At 36.5% G+C, this 21,032-nt stretch overlaps 1 protein-coding gene across 1 annotated transcript in view; it reads right to left on the bottom strand.

Moving 5' to 3' along the window:
- Positions 1-2,141: 2,141 nt before the first annotated feature.
- Positions 2,142-21,032, bottom strand: part of LOC149777226 (uncharacterized) — a 30,576-nt gene continuing 11,685 nt past the window's right edge. The window contains exons 4-8 of the mRNA XM_089941969.1: positions 13,486-13,902; positions 10,157-10,724; positions 7,997-8,127; positions 6,414-6,539; positions 2,142-3,157 (exon numbers count right to left, since the gene is read on the bottom strand). Of these exons, the coding sequence (XP_089798095.1) occupies positions 2,876-3,157; positions 6,414-6,539; positions 7,997-8,127; positions 10,157-10,724; positions 13,486-13,902 (1,524 nt within the window). The 3' untranslated portion in view covers positions 2,142-2,875. The remainder of the gene's footprint in view (positions 3,158-6,413; positions 6,540-7,996; positions 8,128-10,156; positions 10,725-13,485; positions 13,903-21,032) is intronic.

Genomic DNA, 21,032 nt, shown 5'->3' with positions numbered 1-21,032 from the left:
ATAAAATTAAAAAAAGGGTCAAAGGGTGTGTGTGATTTGGATTTTTAACGTAGCTTTAACAATTTTTCAGTCATATCGCTAAGATGTCTTCATTGTGGCAGTTTATAGTGACGTCTAGCACTGGGGCATAATGCCACAGATATGTAGCATGTCCCACCCAGTCCTAACACTAACCTCTTAATGCTGAGTGCCAAGTGAGGCAGCTGTTAGTACCATTTTTATAAGTTTTTGGTATGGCTCGGCCAGGGATCTAACCAATGACCTCCTGCATCCGAGACGGACGATCTAACCACTAGGCAAAGGGTGCAATAAACCTTTGTACTTACAAGCTAAATGCAAACACTTAATCCAAGTCAGTAAAATGTGAAATATAGGTCACAGTTAACTTCTTTTGATTCATACACTCTTCTAGTCTGACTCGTAAACACAGCTTGAAAAATTAACTTTACAAAGAAAATGTAACCAAAGTCACAGAAGTGTGAAATGTGGCTTACAACTTACTTTTGTGACAAGAGTGTGGTACTCGTCAAGATGCACCCACTTACCAAGTCTCATGATTCCAAGTACAACAGTATGTATACAACGTATAAAAAATTTGAGCACAGAACAAAACTTCACCAAGAACATAGAACAAATGATACAGGAACATAGTTGGCCCTTTCCCAGTGGGCAGACATTATGAGACCCATCCAGACTGATGCCAAGTATCTATGAAAACAGAATGAGATGCAGTGAGGCTGTACATCTGTATAGATTTTGATATGTGCTGATGCTGACACCCACACAGTAGTTAACACAACCAATTTATACTTCTTTTAAATGAGAATAAAACATAGATCGACATTTAGGCTGAGCACATAATAAAGCCTTCATAACACACATGCCATTTTCTCTGTGCAACATCAGTCCCAGGTCCAATCCATAGCAAAAGTATGCACAAAGGTTTAGTGGTTTCCAATCTACGAGTAATAGAAAGTGAATTTCCCCCCAAATCATGGAAAATAACAAGTGGCATGATATATGTACACCCCATGTTTAACACTCCTCTATTGAGAGTGCTGAAACATTTGTGCAAAATCAACTTTTTCATTAACTGACAGGGACCCTAACTTGTCCTTTTGACCCTCCAAACCAACAGACATCCATATTTCATGTATGTGTGTGTTTGTGTGTGATTTGGATTTTTAACATAGCTTTAACAATTTTTCAGTCATATCGCTACAATATCTGCAATGTGGCAGTTTACAGTGATGTCTAGCACTGGGGCATCATGCTGCAGACACGTAGCATGATGTCCCACCCAGTCACTTTATCCTGACACCAGGCTGACCAGTCCTAACACTAACATTTTAATGCTGGATGCCAAGCAAGGCAACTATTAGTACCATTTTTATAAGTCTTTGGTATGACTCAGACTGGGATCGAACTCACGACCTCCCGCATCTGAGGCGGATGCTCTAACCACTAGGCCACTGGAGCGGTCAAACTTCAAGTAAAAGCAAGCCACAATGTTTGAACTAGGTCTTTGATGGAGAACCAATGTTATTGTGTAGAACCCATTTTTCTGCTTTCAGTCAGTCGCCTTGGCCTTTCAAATTTCACCCCAGAATTTAGAGCATTCTAACATGTACAAGTCATCCACAAAATTTGGTCCAGAACTTAAGTGTAAACTAATGTTATTGTGTGAAAACCAATTTTATTCTTTCAATCAGTCACCTTGGCATCTGACTCCCAAATCACCAAGTACAAGCCATCCACAATGTTAAGTGTAGATGATGGAGAATTCAAATTATTGTGCAGAAACCATTCTTCTTTCAGTGACCCTGACCATTTGGTTCTGAAATCAAATGGGTTCTTCCTTATCCCATTAACAAAGTTTGGTAAGTGTAGGTAGTAGAAAACTTGAGTTATGTGAGGACCATTGTTCTTCTTCAGTCACAGTGACCTAAATCTCAGACATTTTTATCCCAAAACTGACAGGGTTCTTTAAGCCAAGAGCAAGCCATGAACAGCACCTGGTAACTGTAAATGATAGACAAATTTCAGCTTTTGTGTGGAGAAAAAAAATTAATAAGACACACGTGTAATATAACATGCTTGGCCATACAGCAGCAATTAAAACACATTAAGTACAAAGAATGTTTAGAAATTATTTCTATTTTAATTATTTCTTATTCATATTGCTTAGTGCTATTTGACTTTGACAGTGAATGATTATTGTACTTTCTTTCTTTCTCTCTCTCCCCTCTCAATGTGACTTAAACACTTCTGACAATAAGAACGGTTTCCTTAACATAAAAGTATAAAATGTACCAATAAATCTCTTACACTAAATTTGAAAGACATACATGAATACATGCTACAACAACAGTCATGTGCATTACAGACCATGTCAAAATCATGTGTTAGTTTATAATCATTAGAACAATACATTTGATACCATTTCAATCATGGGAAATTTTATTCTGTTCTTGAAATAACATTTACCGTATATACATATATATATATACAATATGTACATTTCAAAAGCATCTGTACAAATCAAACCCAGTTCTATCAATTGGTCCTGCAATATGTGAACCACCAGGAATCGTATTACTTGTCGAGACCATACAGGTCCATTCATAACAGGCATTTAACTTGAGCATAAGTAATACTCTTCTATGAATAAAAGCATAAACATATGTACATTTCTGAATACAAAAGTTAAGCTATGCCTTCTTCATTATACTGGAGCATGACTGAAAAAGATACTCTTATTGAACAACTGTAGTGGACAGTTCAAGTTCAGAAATGAATAAAGGTTTCTAGTTCTTTAGCTAGGGAACTTAAAAAAACCAAACAGCATAAAAATATAAATTTTGAATTATGCATTTCACTTGATTGTGTTAGGCGGAAAAGTTTGTGACTGTGATTGAAACCCAAGTCCAATGCCCCTGTGTGTATGTGTGGCCATTCGGGCAAACTCATATTCTTTGTCCAGACGTGAAAACAATTCATCCTGCTTTTTCTTCTGTTCATCAGTCATTTTCTCATCTTTCTCAGCAACCCTTCCTTCTTCATTCTCTTTCATGCCCATCAACTTGCGAAATTTATTGGCCATTTTCCCATCATTGTCCAATGCAAAGGCCGTGGACTGCCACTGTGCCTCTTTTTCCTAATGAAAACATTGATTTTAATATGCAGAAGATTACTAGAGAAACAAGCATATTACAACTTTTACAAGAAAACAGATCTAGTAAATGACAAACCATTGAAAGTCCACTTATTTAATTAAATATTAAATATCAAAGTTACGCATTTGACATTTGGTATATTCTGGTAACCAAACGTGTAATGAATATATTACTTCATAAACCTTATCATCTGGGACAGAACAGAACACAAGAATCTCTTAGATGCTATTTTTGGCTATGCAGACTGCAAACAGTGTGCTAAGTGTTACAGTTACCTCCCTTGGGTAAAAAAACCCCCACAAAACAACATATTCCTATTTTAACATATAAAAATCAGTATTATTTTATTAAGATCTAACCTCATTTTCCCATTTCCATTCATAAATAAATCATACTGCAGCTCATTTATATATGTAGTTCAATCATTTCATACATTTTGATCATAAATTAGATATTTGCATTTGAACTTTTGAAACAGTGGTTATCTACCTTACTCAGTTGTGCATTGCAAGCTCATACGCTACTTGTTTACACTCTGCTTGAAATTCACATGATCTAGTATAACTCTGGAGTTATTTTTATCAAAAATAGCTGAATTTATCTCTTTATAATTGATTAATTATAGTCTTACAATTTTGTTTAAGTAACAAGGGCTTTTCTATTTAAACATACATGTTACCCAGGGAAAGCACTTTAAAAGAAAATATATGCCAGGGTACTCAGATTACCCAAAGACTTGAATATGAAAATAATACAAATTTCTAAATGCAACTATGGGTGACTATTGTATACTAAAAGTGCCTTCCCTGGGTCCCATGTATGTTTTACTTAACAGCCCTAATGCACACGTGTATATAAAACATGGTGTTTTGAGGTTAAATTTTAATCCAACACCTCACATGGAAAATAACTATTTATTTATTTAACAATCATTACTTTAACTGAAACTGGATACAACACAAGGTATTCTGAAACTTCCCAGCATGGATTAAGGAAAGCAAGTTAATAATCTGGAGCAAAATAATAATAAAAAACCAATGTAAAAACCGATTACAAAGCTCACCTTGTGAAACTTCTTGCTGTTTCTAGGAGCCACTGTAAGCTTTATTTATTAAGCGTAAAAACTAAACAGTGAAATGCTGACCTAAAAGTGTGTTTTTTAAAGACTCTTTTCCATCTTTAATTTTTCTGAGCTGAAGTTTTAATTGGCACTATATAGACAGTCTTGAATCATGAGAGTTCTGTGAAAACCAAATTCCAATTATGACCAGCCAGACCTTGGGAAAAACATGTAAATATGATTTCATTACAAATCTACACGTAGTTCAGGAGGAATAGTGACAAGAAACTTGTACAAATGGATAGATGCCAGACAACAGGCAATACCATAAGCTCTTCAGGTCTATGTTGTTGTTGTAGTGTTTAACGCCATTTTTCAGCACACGATAGGCTATACATGGCAGCCAGTATTAATGGTGGAGAAAGAATCCAGGAAAGCCCCAGAAAGAACCACGGACCCTCGAGAAGCTACTGGCAAGCTTTCTCACATACCCACATTGGCAGAATCCGAGACTGAAGCCACGCAGACAGAGGTTAGATGGCAGTGATCCGTTACGGACAGTGCTTTAGACCACTTGGCCACTCGGGTCTATGAACAGTTGAGCTAGCAACTTGTGTTTATGTGCTAAATGCAAAACACCTAATCAGCCAGCAAACAATGTATGCAGGTCACAGAGACCTTTCCTTCATTTATGAGTGTGATACTAATCGAGATGCATAAAATCAAAGAGTTTAATGGTTCCAGACTAGAGACTAAACAGTGCTAAAGAAATCAACTTGAATCAAATTTTTTAGTGAAGTGTAAAACATAGGTCACAGTAGTCCAATTCTGTGATGAGAGTTAAGTACTCATTAAGATGCATTTCCTCATTAAGTTTTAAGATTCAAGAGACAACAGCATGGTGTGTGTCCATGTGATTTGGATTCTTAATATAGCTTTAAAAAAATTTCAGTCATATCGCTAACGTGTCTGCAGTTTGACAGTTTATAGTGAAGACTAGCAATGCGGCATCATGTTCCACACAGTCACATTATCCTGACACCAGGCTGACCAGTCCTAACACTAACCTCTTAATGCAGAGCGCTAAGCAAAGCAGCTGCTAGACTTTTGGTATTACTCAGCTGGGGTTTGAACCCACAACTTCTGCATCCAAGGCAGATGCTCTAACCACTTAAGCCAATGGAGCAGTGGATACATACAGGGTGCAATGAACTTATCTGGTCACCATGTGGACTCAACAACTTGACCAAAGCAATTTAAATAGCAAGATGTAGTTCAGTGATATTTTGTACTAAATGTGATGTAATAGAAATACATACAATCACTTCGAAATTATAGCTTGAAGAGTGCTTGAGAAATGAACTTATGCTAAATGAACCCAGAGTGAAGCATGAAATACGGGTCATAACAGCCTTGCTTAGTTCTCAAGAAATTCATCTCATCACCAAATTTCATGATTATAAGCATAACAGTGTCCAAAAGACTGAAGCTAAATGCAACAAGAGTAAGGTGACATGGACCTCAAAATTGATACTGTTCTTCCTTACCTGTAACGTCACAGAATGACTTGTGTCACTCTTATCCCTGATATCTATCAATGGGTTTAGTAAATGTACTGTATGATTAGGTTGCACTAGCAAGCACAATTCCAGCTGTTGTGCTAGCAAAAAGATCAGTTCCAAAAAGTGAAATGGCTTCACTGGCAAGTCAGCACAATTCCAGCTGCCATGCTAGTAAAAAGATCAGTTCTAAAAAGTGAAATGGCTTATGAAATATAAGATCATGAAAAAATTTTCTGTGATATCAGCTCAGTGTCATAGGGGTGAGCAAGCACATAAAGGAATCAACTGTTTACCATAATAACAAGTGATAATAATCTAGAGGAATTCAGAAAATAAAAGCAACTTAAAAAACTCAAAACCTTCCTAAATAATGATCAATGACAGTAACTTTGATCCCAAGGTGAAAGGGAAAAGCAATCATGTCACAGAATGAACTGTCTTAGCTTCAAAATGATTCCTCCCAAAAATGATTATCTATCAAGCAGTTCATTACTAATATACAAATGAAAAACTAAGTGCAACTATCAACTAGCAATGCGTACCAATTCAGGCAGAAAAGTGCTATGTCTTGCATACCACTAATGTAGGCTCTAGAACAAATTGCCAAGATTTTACCTCCTTGTGATCCTTAGTTTTTGACCACAGTAGTTTCCTTTTCTGAACTTGTTCAGCATATTTCAATGGGTTAACAGCTGCAGGGTTATAGTATTTTGGTACTGCTATCCCAGTCATTTCTTGAGCCTGAAAGAAAGAATAAATTTAGTCACTCAATATCTCGTAAGTACAGTTCAATTCCAAATAGGTCTCTCAAGTTAAACAGCTATCCTGCGTATCTAGTCAGAATTATTCAATTGTGTCAACTTCTTGCAACAGGCATTTCTGCTTCACAGCTCCAACTTTAAAGTCAGTAAATGTGTGATAACGCCTGCACTATGAAACTTTTCCAGATCGTTTGAAGACCTCTGCCCAAGATCACAGAACCCTCTCGTACATGAACTAACCCTTTATTCTAAATTCTGATCAGTTAATGTCAAATCAGGGACTACAAACATGTCAAAATTTTAAGGCAAATATATGTGAAAACCTATGTAGTACTGGAATCCAAGTAGCCTACTTGGTGGCCATTGTTTTTCTGTACTAGTGACATGAAATATCGCGTTACCACATGCCTGTTCTAGCAGAATGGTCACTCTACCCTTCTATGATGGTACCCACCGTATTTGGGAAATTCCATGTCTTTAATCTCCAAGCCTTAATACAGTGTATATAATATTCTACATGTGTAGTTTGGGCATCAACTTGATATTGTTTAGTCCTTATTTTTCCAATGCAGTGCAAACATTAATGCTCTTAAACTGTCTGGAAACCAGCACCCTCCACAGAAAAAATGGACTAAGGGCAACAATGCTTAAGTAAATCTTCTCGGTAACAGTTAATGCCAATCATAAAGACAATGCAAAATATATATATGCACACACACACATGAAGGCCAATATTTAAACCAAGGACCATTTGTGCAAATTCTACTTCTTTCCACTAGTGTTAGGACTTGTTGGCCTGGTGTCAGGATAATATGACTGGATGGGACATCACGCTACATGTATGTGGCACGATGACCCAGTACTACACATCTCTATAAGATGCCACACTGTGGATGCCATAGCAACATGATTGAAACATTGTTAAAAACATTAAAAATCCAAATCGCACACTTTTCCCACTCAACAACTGCAATTTTTATCTTTCTAAAACTGATAAAATTTAACAAATAATCTCACGGACATCATAGAAGCTAGCCTCTACCTATGTCAAAATATGGTAATAAATGTATAATCAGGTAATGAATCTGTCGCATTCAAAGATTCTGATCAAAGTGAATTCTTATAAATATTTTAATTATCTCCAATCTCAGGGTTGATATTTCCAATCTTTGGACATGCTGGCATGGCACATATGATGTGGCAAGAATTGCCATGAAATGTGCATATCTGTTCTTTCCACTTTGCCATATATGAGCTTCATACATGGAAATTAACCTGTTCAACATGACTTTGAGCTGTATGGGATAGCTGGGATATGGAATTGACATTCCCATAATTTGCACTGGCACAAGGAAGCAACATAATCATACTCTAAATTTCAATAAATTATTCCAAACAAAATTTCAGCGTATGTCAACGCAAACTATATATCAGTACCTTTTGATGCATAGCTGCCATGGTCTGCAACAGCGCCATCTGTGGTGTGACCCCTGTTGTCACAGAAGACTTGGCTGCCTCAAACAATGCCTTCGTATTCAAGGCCATAGCACTGGGGGGTTCCTTTGTCTCTGTAACAGTAAATACAAGTTCACTATTGATAAAAAAAATTGATAAACTGTCCACCCATATAAAGCTTCCTAAAAAAAAACATGAATAACAAGGCTGGATGGTTTCACAGCACTCTGAACAATTAATGACTATACCTTGGGAGGGAAATGGCAGCAAAGTGCATTTCCATAGCTGCCAACCCTCATGAATTTGGCGTGAATTTCACAACTTTATCAGTGATTCACGGATTAATGCCGCAAGCCAAAAATTCACAAATTCTCCAATTCTCAATTATTTTAAATCTTTAATAAAATAACAGATTTCCCGATAAGCACTAGTCATGATAATCGCCAGTTGCCGAAACGGTCCGGTACTACTGGTCGCGATAATAGTAGAACTACAGCCGATTAATACAGCTGGCCCGGTAGCAAGCATTTTAGCCTATTTTAATCTATATGTATAAGAGTAGTTTTACAAATTCTTTTGAGAGAAACTGGGACCTAACTGGAATTTTGCTCTGCGCATGTGTCACCAACACTGATTTGAGTTACTGTTCAGCATCGCATGTAAGATCTTGAAAATGTCTTCACCACCAAGGAAAAAGAAATGTATTGCTCAAAAAGTGAAGTTTAATTTGGAATATATCAAAAATTGGCTGTGCATTCTGCCATCAAACATTGATATACATCATGCTTTTGGCACACAGTGTGCCACAAATTGTAGTATTGCGCATGGTCGCAGAGACGATGTGAGGAAGCACATCGGTTGCAAAAAACACGTAAAAGTTGGGAAAATTAAGAATTCGCAGATTTCAGCTCTGGACTATTTTAAGCCATTGGCGGAAGACCTGCAAGCTACCAATGCTCAAGCCTTATTTGTGAGTTGAACACAATCTACCTTTATCAGCTGGAGATCATGCTAAACATTTGTTCTGACAAATGTTCCTGGACTTGAAAATCGCTTCCAAATTTTTCTGTGGAAGAACCAAAAGTGCTGCAGCTCCTGTGCATTCCTCACAGCATCAGTGACAGCCAAAGAGTATTTTCTCTAGTGAGGAAAAATAAGACTTTAGGGCATCCTTAGCTGCAGGCAGTAAGTCTGAACTGTTTAGAAAACTAATTTACGATCAAGCAGTTGAAGTTCAAGTCTGCCACAGTATCACGTCTTGATAAATAACCACAAGAACAAGTGAAGTTTATGAATACCATAATAAATAGAAATGCAGATATATTTCTGCATATATGTAGTGTTAGTTTTATATTGAGATCTTGATATAGTGTAGTACTGACGGTCAGACTGGATGGAGTTATTGTCATGGTATTTTTCACTAATTCATGTCCAAATTCATGACTTTTTATCCCTATTTTCACTAATTGTGAGCCTGAAAGGTTGGCAGCTATGCATTTCCAAGGACACACAAAGGCTGCCCTCCAAGATGGGTACTGAACCTGGGACTCTTGGGTTGTAGTAGTCTGATGCCCTACTGAGGCTCCCTAATTTTACAATGGAATGATAAGTGATACCATTAGATGGCAACATTAGTATCATAGATACTGAAGTAACCTCTCTTAGCATTAGTTGACTATTAAGAACTATTTCATTTTCACACAATAATACCTGATTATTAAAATGGTTTCATTTGTTACTTTACAGCACAAGACAAGTGGGTTATTTGGTACCAATGCTACTGGAGTAAAGTGCTTTGCCCAAGCACACACCATGACTTAAGATTTAGGTTAATTCAGCTGTAGGACCTAAACATAATCCCTTTGAACTGCAAGCCTGGCATGCTAACCAGAGAGCTATCGTGGCCAATGTCGCCATTAATTGCCTTTCACAACAGTCTGGAGGACACACCAGGCCTATTCTATGGATGTTGTTCATAAGATATTCTGATTGTATAAAAAAAAAAACATTTCACCTGTTTCACTGTTCTGATGTATTCCCATCTACCATCCAACTTTCAAAAACTCAAAACAAAAAGTGTACTTTTGTCTCGCTATGATTATTGGTGACACTAAGTTTATGTTGCAGTTTGACAAACTATACCTGCTGTTGTGTTTTCTGTGCTGCTATCTCCCAACATTCTTCCAACTTTCAGCAACTGCTGTCTCATTTTCTCCTTGAAAGTCAAAGGTTTGTTTGGACTCCTGCTCCTGCTCCTACTCCTGCTCCGGGAGCTTCTCTGTCTACCTCTGCTTCGGCTTCTACTGCGTCTCTCTCGACTGTGACTTCTCCTGTCCTTACTCAGACTCCTCTGGCTTTTCCTCTCTCGACTTCTGCTGCGTTTGTGTTTTCTTTCGGGACTACGACTCTTTTTTCTTTCTTTACTGTGGCTTCTTTTCATGTCTTTGCTTCCAATCTGTCCTCTATCCTTACTGTCCCTTTCTTTGGAAACTTTATTCTGACTGTGTTTCAGATCTTCACTGTGGCTACTCTTCCGTTCCTTACTCCGACTTCTATGAACTTTGCTACTACTATTATCTTTTCTGTCACGACTTTTGGATCTTTTTCTCTCTCTACTTCCTCTTCTATCTTTGTGTCGACTGTGTGATGAATGTCGTTTTTTGTCACGTGATTGAGAATGACTCCTTTTGTGCTTCTTCGATGAGCGATGCTGGAATCAAAAGGTGTTTGAATTGTTATTTCTGATCCAATATTTGTCAATGTTAACTAGTACGACTGTGACAGGTCTTTCATGTACACTCATGTTTTCAACACTGATTTTGCAAACACTGTCTCCAGTTACTGTGAATCAAAATTTTCACAAGTATAAAGATTTAAAAATATTTAGAGGGATGAGTTACTTAGTTAACAGAACCATAACTGAACTGGAAAAGGGGCCAAGCTTATTTATAATATGGAGAATCTTTCATATTTATTGGTGGAAAGGGCAACTCCATTTAATGAGTCATTAATGTGGGCAGAGGTCCTTACAATGAATTATGAACGTGAAGGTGAGGATGAAATTTTCCTATCCATCATAAATACACATTTTTCTCACATTCAGAGACTGATGATCTACTGGGCGAAAAAAATTACCAGAAAATTAAGATAAGGCGATTTCGTACTTTTAACCAATGAGTGTTGAAGCCAATTCTGATATTCTTCACCAATACCATAAATTTAAAATTATGTCAGGTTTGCATATTTTTTATTTAGGGCCAACAAGACTGCATATATAGGACCAACATCGCAGAAAATCTTCTGGTGTTAAAACAAAGTTAATATGACTTTCCATTTTTGGAAGCAATGACACAATTTTCAAGACAGTCACTGTTGTGGCCATATTGGAAGTCAGACTGGCACCATTTTCATTTAAGACCAACAGACATAACAAGAAATCATCACTAAATAGCAACAACAATATATTGGATATCTCACCATTTTCATTTAGGATAAACTATATCACTGGATGAATGTGTGTGTGAAGCTTTTTCTTGATCTTCCTACTAGTTTAGTAGCAGTAGTGATGTTTAGGGCTGACAAAATTTTTATGTCTAACAGGTACCCATCAATCCTAATGATCGGTTACCTAGGTACCCGATCAATGGGAAATCGTATTAAACAAGAACCTGCACTTCATTGTTGTAGGTTCATAAATAAACCCCAGATAGGTATAAGCGTCCTTATTACTAATATGTGGTAAAACGTGTACTCCGAATATAAAAATAGTAATCTATATATTACATGCCATAGTTACAGGAAACTATGAAGAACGTATATCTGCTACTTACCTGGATCTGCAGTTTTCACATAAAAAACTCACATTAACTAGTCAACATGTTTAACTTTCAATGAATGGTTGTATAGTCAAGTTTACAAATTCTGCAATGAGCATGATGGTGTGTTCCAATCTGAATGCTGAATTACATCACACTTGAATTGTTCTTTCAAAATTTGCAAAGAGCTATTGATTTGTCCTTTTCCTGATGCAACATATTCCTAAGTTTAATGAAATGCCTCTACTTGAATATTTTTCAGTCATATAATATATACTAACCACATCGTTAAAGCCTATTTCAGTTAACATTAGCACCATGTTTTTTTTTAATACAGACTGGTCAGCTACCTAAGCGTGCATCAAAATATAATGAATCTGTGACACATGGTTTCAAATTGAAGAAACTCATCTGTTTTCTTGGAAATGTCATGTACAGTTAGTTACTATAAATGGGAAAGAAGTGTGTGTGTGTATTTGTGTGTGATTTGGATTTTTAATGTAGCTTTAACAATGTTTCAGTCATATTGCAACAATGTCTGCAGTGTGACAGTTTATAGTGATGTCTAGCACTGGGGCATCATGCCGCAGAAATGTAACATGATATCAGACCCAGTCACATTATCCTGACACCTGGCTGACCAGTCCTAACACTAACCTCTTAAAATGCTGATTGCCAACCAAGGAAACTGTTAGTACCACTTTTGTAAGTCTTTGGTATGACATGGTCAGGGACTGAACCCACGACCTCATGCATCCGATGTGGATGCTTCAACCACTCAGCAACTGGAGCGGTATTGGAAAGAAGTAGTTGGAGGTCTATGATAAATAAATGCACAGTAGTCAATAGCCACATGACAGAACCATGAGCTGTACATGCTATTCTGTGTCTTGCTCCTGATGTTGCCAGACATAATTGTTGATCTGAACTTGGAAACGTTTTCTTTTCTACATGAATTAAATGCATACCCATTGGCTCATTTTATTACGGGGGGTTATCAATGGATGGGTACCTGAGTACCTGGATACCCATAGACAGTGATAATAAACTTGTTCTAACAGATGTATGGCAAATGACTGTCCATCCCATAAGATCTTCAAGTCTATGACCAGTCAAGCTAACTAGAAATCACAAATACGATGCATATACTATGTAATCTTGAGATATTTCCACATGCACAAGATGCCACCTGGAATATGATGCAATTAAAGTACAAAGTTTAAAGTCAGACAGGGACCATAAGATAAATTTTGCTGGATGAAACAAATAAAAAATGACCTAGGTTTTCTTCATGTAAAGTCTTTAAAAAATTCTTCAGCACAAGATAAACTGAAAAGCCAAATTTTAAATGCAAAAGGAGCCATACGCTTGGACTAAAAACTGTAGAAATCATAACTTCCCTGTGTTCTTAGTAATGTAATAGCATCATACTAACTTTAATTAAAATCCATTAAGTCCATCAAAAATTATGTGAAAACAAAATGTGTGATGGATGTCATGGAACAAAACAGGATCAGGTCAGATATAAAGGGATGGGACAGGTAAATCAACATAGCTAACAGAATATTCTTCCACTACAGATGTGGCAGGAAAAGAAAATTTCAAAGATGTTATCATATTTTTTATTTCAGTATATCTGCATAAAGTATATCTTACCTTCTCCCTAGATTTTGACCTTTTCCTTGATGATTTCTTTTTATTTCTTGACCTTGACCTTCTCTGTGATCTTGACCTCTTTCTGCGCTTTTTCCTTTCAGGTGATCTTGACCTTGATGCAGCAACCGGGGATTTCTGTTTCTCAGCTGGGGATTTCTGTTTCTCAGCTGGGGATTTCTGTTTCTCATTTGGGGATTTCTGTTTCTCTGCTGGGGATAACTGTTTCTCAGCTGGGGAGTTCTGTTTCTCATCAGACTGGGACTGAGGTGGTTCTTCTTGGACTTCCTCAGAAGCTGGTGCTGCTTCTACTGTTTCTTCAAACATTTCTGGAGATTGTGACCTTGAACTTGAAGGTGATGATGACCTTGACGAATCTGATGAGTCTGATTCGGAGCTCCTCTCCCGCTCTTTGATCCTCTGGAAATAAACACAAGTACCAGTGCTAATGCCATTAAAGTACTTTAACTAATACAGAAGAAAAAAAAACATATGCGTTAACATAGTGCATTCCAAAATTTCAAATCGTGTATCCCATGATATTCATGATTGTGACGGTAATAAAGGGTCCAAAGTCATAAGCTTGACAAAATCTGAGCCAGGGATTTGATCAGATCTGTAATTCATACAAGAACCCACCCACCCATCGCATATATTTCACCATCTATTTAAATTATTTAACCATACATATATTTTTATTTAACTAGGTAGTGTATAACCAAAGAATGATTTGATATCACGATAAATAGCTCAGTAAAGCATGCAATATCATAACTTTGACAATGGGAGTTTGATAAAAATTGTTATCGTGGTCCAAGTTTTCTATTTAAACAGGCCTGTACAGTCAAACCTGTCAATAATAGTCACTCATAAGCAATGGCAAAACTGGCCACTGTGCACAGGTTCACCTTTTAAAATCCATTTTTTTAAAATAGCAAATACCATGCTTTGACCATGGAAGACAATGGGGTAATTAGAATGACCATTGTGACCACTGAACATAGGTGATCATTAGGACAGGTTCAACTGTATTACTATTTTTCCCCAGAAAAGAATATAGTCACATCTCTGCAACCTCTGAAATTATATACACCATTTCTACTTTGATACCATGTTGAACTTAGATCATGTGATCACAGGCTTCCTACAAATTTTGACTCCATGTTCCATGCATCTTAACCGCTGTGTGCCCTTTGAGTAAACGTTCTATCATTCGTATGTCTTTAGCTTATCTGAATTCTAGAAGCAACATTGGATACTGACATGACACAAGTAAGATTTTGTTTCAGTCCCTTTCCCAAACATCATTTCTGATTGGGAAAAGTCAATTAAAACACATTCTTTAATTGAGATAAAAGTTTTATGATGCTTTAGGACTAGAAATGAAGACTTTTAAAGAAGCAAACCAGCTAAGTGTTTCTCTGAGAGAAAAAAAGACCAATACTTCTTTTGAAATTCCAGAGTGCTGGATAATATCTGTGATATTCTTTAGTGACAAGATTTCCAAAACTGGCCACTGTGGCAGCCATATTGGATTTAAGATGGGCAACATTTACATCTAGGACAAACTGAACACAATTAGAAATATTTTGGTGAAAACCAAATACTGAAAAGACACCCATTCAGAAAAATTAGTGACAAGATTTCAAGATGTTCAATATCTGGAGTCAAATTGGTGCAAATTTAATTCAGGACCAATCATGAAAACCATACATCAATAATACTTTCCAAATAGGAGTAGCAATGATAAGATGTTCAAGATGGTTGCCATACTCGATGTCAGATCAGCCCCATGTTCGTTTAGTACTAACTAGACATCATATGAAGTCTTCTGGTGAAATTCAATAATGAAATGACTTTATGTTCAGGCAGAGCAGTAAACAAAATTTTCAAGATGGCTGTTGTGTTGGCTAAATTGTATGTCAAATTGCCATCATTCTGATTTCTAACATACCAGACATCATAAGGCCATTAGTGAAAATCCCACGCTGATACAACCATCAATTCAATCCAGGTGTCAACATCTGAAGCAAAAACCCCATGTTGATATGACCTTCATTTTGTGTTGGGCATGATAATAAGAGTTTCCTAATTTCAACCTAATTTGAATCCCACACCATAATAAAATGGTGAGGGAACAAGAGTCCCAGTATAATCCATTCTTTACACATCAATTCTTGCAAGATTTGTCAAGTTAAAAGCTGCCTTGAAGAATGTGACTTTGTGATACGAGTTATACTTGCATATTTGCCACAAAAAAGCAATATGAGAACAAGTGTTTCAATTCTAATGAATAATTTGCTTTGTCGATAACTGTTTGTCATTTTCCTTTTGGCAAATTATAATGAACTCCCATTCACCATTAAATGGTTACTGGAACACCTGCTAAGAATTCAAACCATACAGATCAGGTTCAAGTCCTTCCCAGTATTCCTTAATACAGTGTTCCCTCATGGCATGGTGTCTCAGTATAACACTAGATCTTTCATAAGGTATGTAAAGCCATGGATCCTATTACCGTATGTGTATGTGACTTGGATTTTTAATGTAGCTTTAATAATTATTCAGTCATATTGCTATGATATCTGCAGTGTGGCAGTTTAGAGTGATGTCTAGCACTGGGGCATCATGCCACAGACATGTAGCATCATGTCCCACCCAGTCACATTATCCTACCTAGTGAGGCAGCTGTTAGTGCCATTTTTTATAAGTCTTTGGTATGACTCAGCCGGGCTCTAAACCCGCAAACTTCCGCATCCAATGTGGACGCTCTAACCAATAGGCCACTGGATCACCTTATGTAAAAGTGAATATATGTATTAAAATAGCAGAGTATAAGGTGTCTCAAAATAACAGTCCCTTTCAAAAGGTATATGTGGTAATAGATGTTATATCGTTGTAATACTATCTCTATCAGTGGTTTTCAACCTAAAACTGAATGATGTGGCCCAAATAACACATTAAGCAGGTCCATCTTACTTGTTGAAAACAGAAGTATCAAACATTTAAAATATGCTTGGTAGACATTTAACTGTGTAGAAATGAGTTATTATATGATTAAATGATCATGGTTGGGTATTTATCAATGTGTACATTTTAACTAATCACTCATAAAGCAAATAAATTCTGAAGGACTTAAATACCCAACCAGGATCATTTAATCCTTATAATTCCAATGTACTTCCATTCTGTTAAAAGATCAGCAGATTCTGTCAGTAAAACATTCACTTTTATGTGGATCGAAGTTTTCTTTCATTAGCCTCTAAACTGCAACAGAATACACAGCATGATCTTCGCTAGCCAAGAGTCGTTTATTCTTTATACAGTAATATAAGGTAGTGTCGCAGCAGGTCATGCCAGTGATATGTTATGATCATTATTTAAATATATAAAAAATGGCTGATGCTGTTTAAACCAGGCTATTCCTTTCTTCTAATAGCATGCTGTTTACAGCATTTGTTGTTACTTTCTAAGCATTTCTACTGTTCAAAAGCAAAACCATGTCCATTTCTAGTGAGATCACTTGCTTGACATATGACCCTGACCTTTTATAACAGCTGCTGGAACATGTTGAAGTAAAATGCAGTAATTTCCAAAGACTGGCTTTCATAGCCTGCCATATGCCTTCTTTGGCAAAAGGGGTAAGTGTTGGAGTCCAGGAAGGTCTGTGCAATTACACAGTTTTACCTTTGAATCGGGTTTGTAAATTTTTATTGGAAATCACAGGAGCTGGTGGGCTGGGGCTTGTTGTTATTATTAGGGTTTAAGGGGTTGATATTATTAACACTTCACATCAAATGACCTGGAAAAGGAAACCAAATGTGGTCTGCAGAATTTATTGATGTGCCAAAAAATTCCAGATCAGCATCACATGACCATTTACATACAATCAAATTGTACAAAACATGGTAAATTCATAAAAGTTGGAATTATAACAGTACATTGATTTGTATTACATTACTATGATACTGTCAAAAAAAACATACAAAACATTTTTAAATGTGACATGTTGTGTAGGTGTGGGCCACATAAAGAGCAGCAAGCATGACTTACTATGGTAAATAGATTGAGAACCACTGGTCTGTAGAATACTTAGTATAATGTATCCTCACCTACAACACTGCACACATTTATGTCCCCTTTCAACAGCACTGAGGTGAGGTATCATTGTACCCTGTGCACAATACCTAGAGTTATTCTCTTTATTTATTTTGCCCCAGTAAACCTGGCATAATGGTAATCATACAGAGAACTGAGACGAAAGTAGTCAGGAATCTTTTATCTAAAATATCCATACTCGCAGCAGTGGCACCTAAATCCTAAGGATAGTAACATACTTGGCAACTCATTGGCAATTTACTCTGGCAAAAGAAAATCTTTTTAAACTACAGATACTGTGAAAACTTGTAGATGGAGTTTAAAATCTTCCCCTCCTTTTAACTCATCATATCCATTTTTTTTATTTTCCATTCTGAAATGCCAATAACCCCTGGGCAAAAGAGTGAACAAAAACCATACATTAGTGATATTTTAGCTGCCCTCCTATACTGAAATTGCAGATACCTCTCTAAGCAAGGAATAAACAAACACCATATATTAGTGATAGTTTAGCTACCCTCCTATACTGAGACTGTCAGAAACTGCAGATTCCTCTCTAAGCAATTATAAACAAACACCACACATCAGTGATAGCTGCACTACTCCGCTGAGATTGTCTTTCAATTGCTGATATCCATAATCGCAAAGTAGTGAACCACCAGACGACAGTGATGGAGCAAATTAATCAATTCCATAGACCAGCATTAGCAAAAAATGTGCAGACAGAACCGAGTCATAAATCAATAACAGTCTTGTGTTGCTGTATCCTACAGTGTAAATACTACATAATAATTACTGACAACCATCAGCACCTACCTCTACTGTGACAACTTAGGGGTAAATTTAATAAGATATGAAACTGCCAGTTCATCCCCTGTGGACATGAGATTATCCTTAAACAAATGTATTCCCTTCTTTTAAACAGCAGCATCCATTCTATAAAAATTTTACGTCCTCAAAGCCAGGATGCTTTGTGCCAAAAACATGAACTGGCAGGGTGGTTTTTGAGAAGCTTAAAATAGCAATTGTTGATGGATGCATAATACACAATGGACAAATGACCGTACTTGGTCTGACCTGGCATAGGTGAACTCTGCACAAAAAGAATATCTGAAATGTGATCATGCAACTTTGATGACATATGAGTGGGGGAAATAACTTCAATGCAAACCATAATAAAAAAGGATGGACAAGGGAAACAATACATGCCCTTACCACTGTCATGGTAGCAGGATACGACATGTACTAAATTTATGTTAAGAAAAAAGACCAAGACTATACTGAAGATAGAGATGTTTCTACATTATAAGGTAACCTTTCTCTTGTAAACAATCACTAGACAGATCACACCGTGGTTAGCAAACCCAAATTTGCATGCTAATGCCACTTGTGCTACATGTGTCTTGGTATCTCTCAGCCTAATGCAGGCAAGATAAAAAGCAGATGTCTACAAAATATCATCAAACATAACACAATAATGTATAATCTTCACAAATAACCTTAACTGTTAACTAAATACCTAAGGACGTAACAATTCTGCGAAAGAAAATGTAATGATAACATCATCATTTTATGTGTCTTACCTAGCTTCATACTTACTTGTACACTGGAACATCACCCTTGTGGTGATTTTGAAGGTCTGCCATGTCCCACATTTGCTGTTTTGTATTTTTTGCAAATTTTCAGGAAACCTATGATAGGTAAGTAACTATGTCAGAATGGAATATATAGAATGTACAGTTACCCTGGCAACAACTGCCAGTCAGTGGCATAATTTACATTACTTAGCAACAGTTTTGTTGTTATCTCACAAGACTGAACTTGTCTTGACACAAGAACATTTCTGAATAGTATGCAATTGACATGCCAAGTTCCTGTGAAATAAGACTGCTCTAGAAAAATCTTTGTTTTACTATGAATTTGAAAATAAAAGTTGCACCCCAACCCCACCACAATCACTTACAGTAAACACAGAGTATTTTCACCATTTTCTACTTGTACATGTGAAGTATCCACTGCATTACTCTCTACTACACAGTGTAATGTCCAGGTAATGCGAGTCATATCCAAAATAAAAAAACTAAATTCTGCTGTTTTAAGAGAAGACCAGGAATCACTAGCTGCAATCAGTCCTTGCAGGGAAAAAGCTAAATGTATCCTTACACTGGCCAACTAGACTCTACCCATTCATCTGGTGTGAAGTAAAGCCATTATATTTAACCACCCCATGTCAATTCACTACACTAGGCAGCATCATACACCAGCACAAGTGTAATATGGTAAATACAATGCGTGTCCTGTAATTCATACAAGAACCCACCCACACCACCTATCACATATATTTCACCATCCATTTATTAGAAAAAGCACGGTGCTTGTGTATCATTAGAAGAATGCACAGCATCAACCTTTTGAATATTCTGATACTCTACTGATCTAAAATAATTTCCAGGAATCCACAGAAAATCTATTTCTACCACTCTTATTCATCTGATGCGCAAGCAGTATAACCATTTTTGAATATTTTTTTATAACTCCAACATTCTAAATTTGGTAAGAAAATATTTCCTTATATGACAGAGTTAAATGCTTACCAGACAACTAAATCTGACCAATTTAACACACTCATGAGACAGTTAACTCTGCTATGACTATTTTTACCTTGGTGCCAATGTCATGGATAGATCACACTAACTCTTCCCAGATTTGATCTAAGTGATTCCAATTTTTAGACCATTTTCTTCAATATGTTTGCCAGGCCAGTAGGTCAAAACTGTAATCAAGGCTCCTAATAACAGGATTATTTTTTAAGTAAGATTTTTTTACATCCCTGAAAGGAGTTGTTACAAGCAGAAAATGGCAAAATGACCAAATTATAACACAAGACTATTGGCATGTATTATTATTTTACTCATATACCTGTAATGGATGTTTCTGTATTTTTTTTGACACAAATAGCCTAGCTGAAATGGCACACAAAAAAAACCAACAATTTTTCATTCCAGTAGTTACCTAAGACAATACCAAATTGCCTGTAATTTTTTGTACTCTAATTACTTGTATGCCTTCAATCCATAAACAAGGATAGGGTCTAAGTGTTAAGCAATCAATGCAATCCTGTAAAATGTGAACTTGACCCAGAGGTTGGGTGGGATTGGTAGAGATTGCATTGAAGTAGCATCATCATGAATAATTTAAAGTATTAGAAAATTCAACAGAAGATTTTAGTGACTATCACGATATGAAAAAAAAAAAACATTAATTCCAAAACAGAACATTGACACTAATTCCACTAACAGAAAAGTGAATGGTATATCTCGCTTTTGGACTAATATAGGATCTCCAAAAAACTGAATTCTGCATCAACAGGTAGTTTTGTATTTGTGCAAATAATGGAAGTTTTCGAATCTGCTGAAATGTATTGCATATTCGGCAACATATATACATCCCTA

The sequence above is a fragment of the Sinohyriopsis cumingii genome, chromosome 18, assembly GCF_028554795.1.
Source record: "Sinohyriopsis cumingii isolate HCF-2022 chromosome 18, ASM2855479v2, whole genome shotgun sequence".
In the NCBI taxonomy this organism is placed as follows: domain Eukaryota; kingdom Metazoa; phylum Mollusca; class Bivalvia; order Unionida; family Unionidae; genus Sinohyriopsis; species Sinohyriopsis cumingii.
Note: the sequence above shows the minus strand (reverse complement) of the source record. Positions and strands in the feature narration are given on the sequence as shown.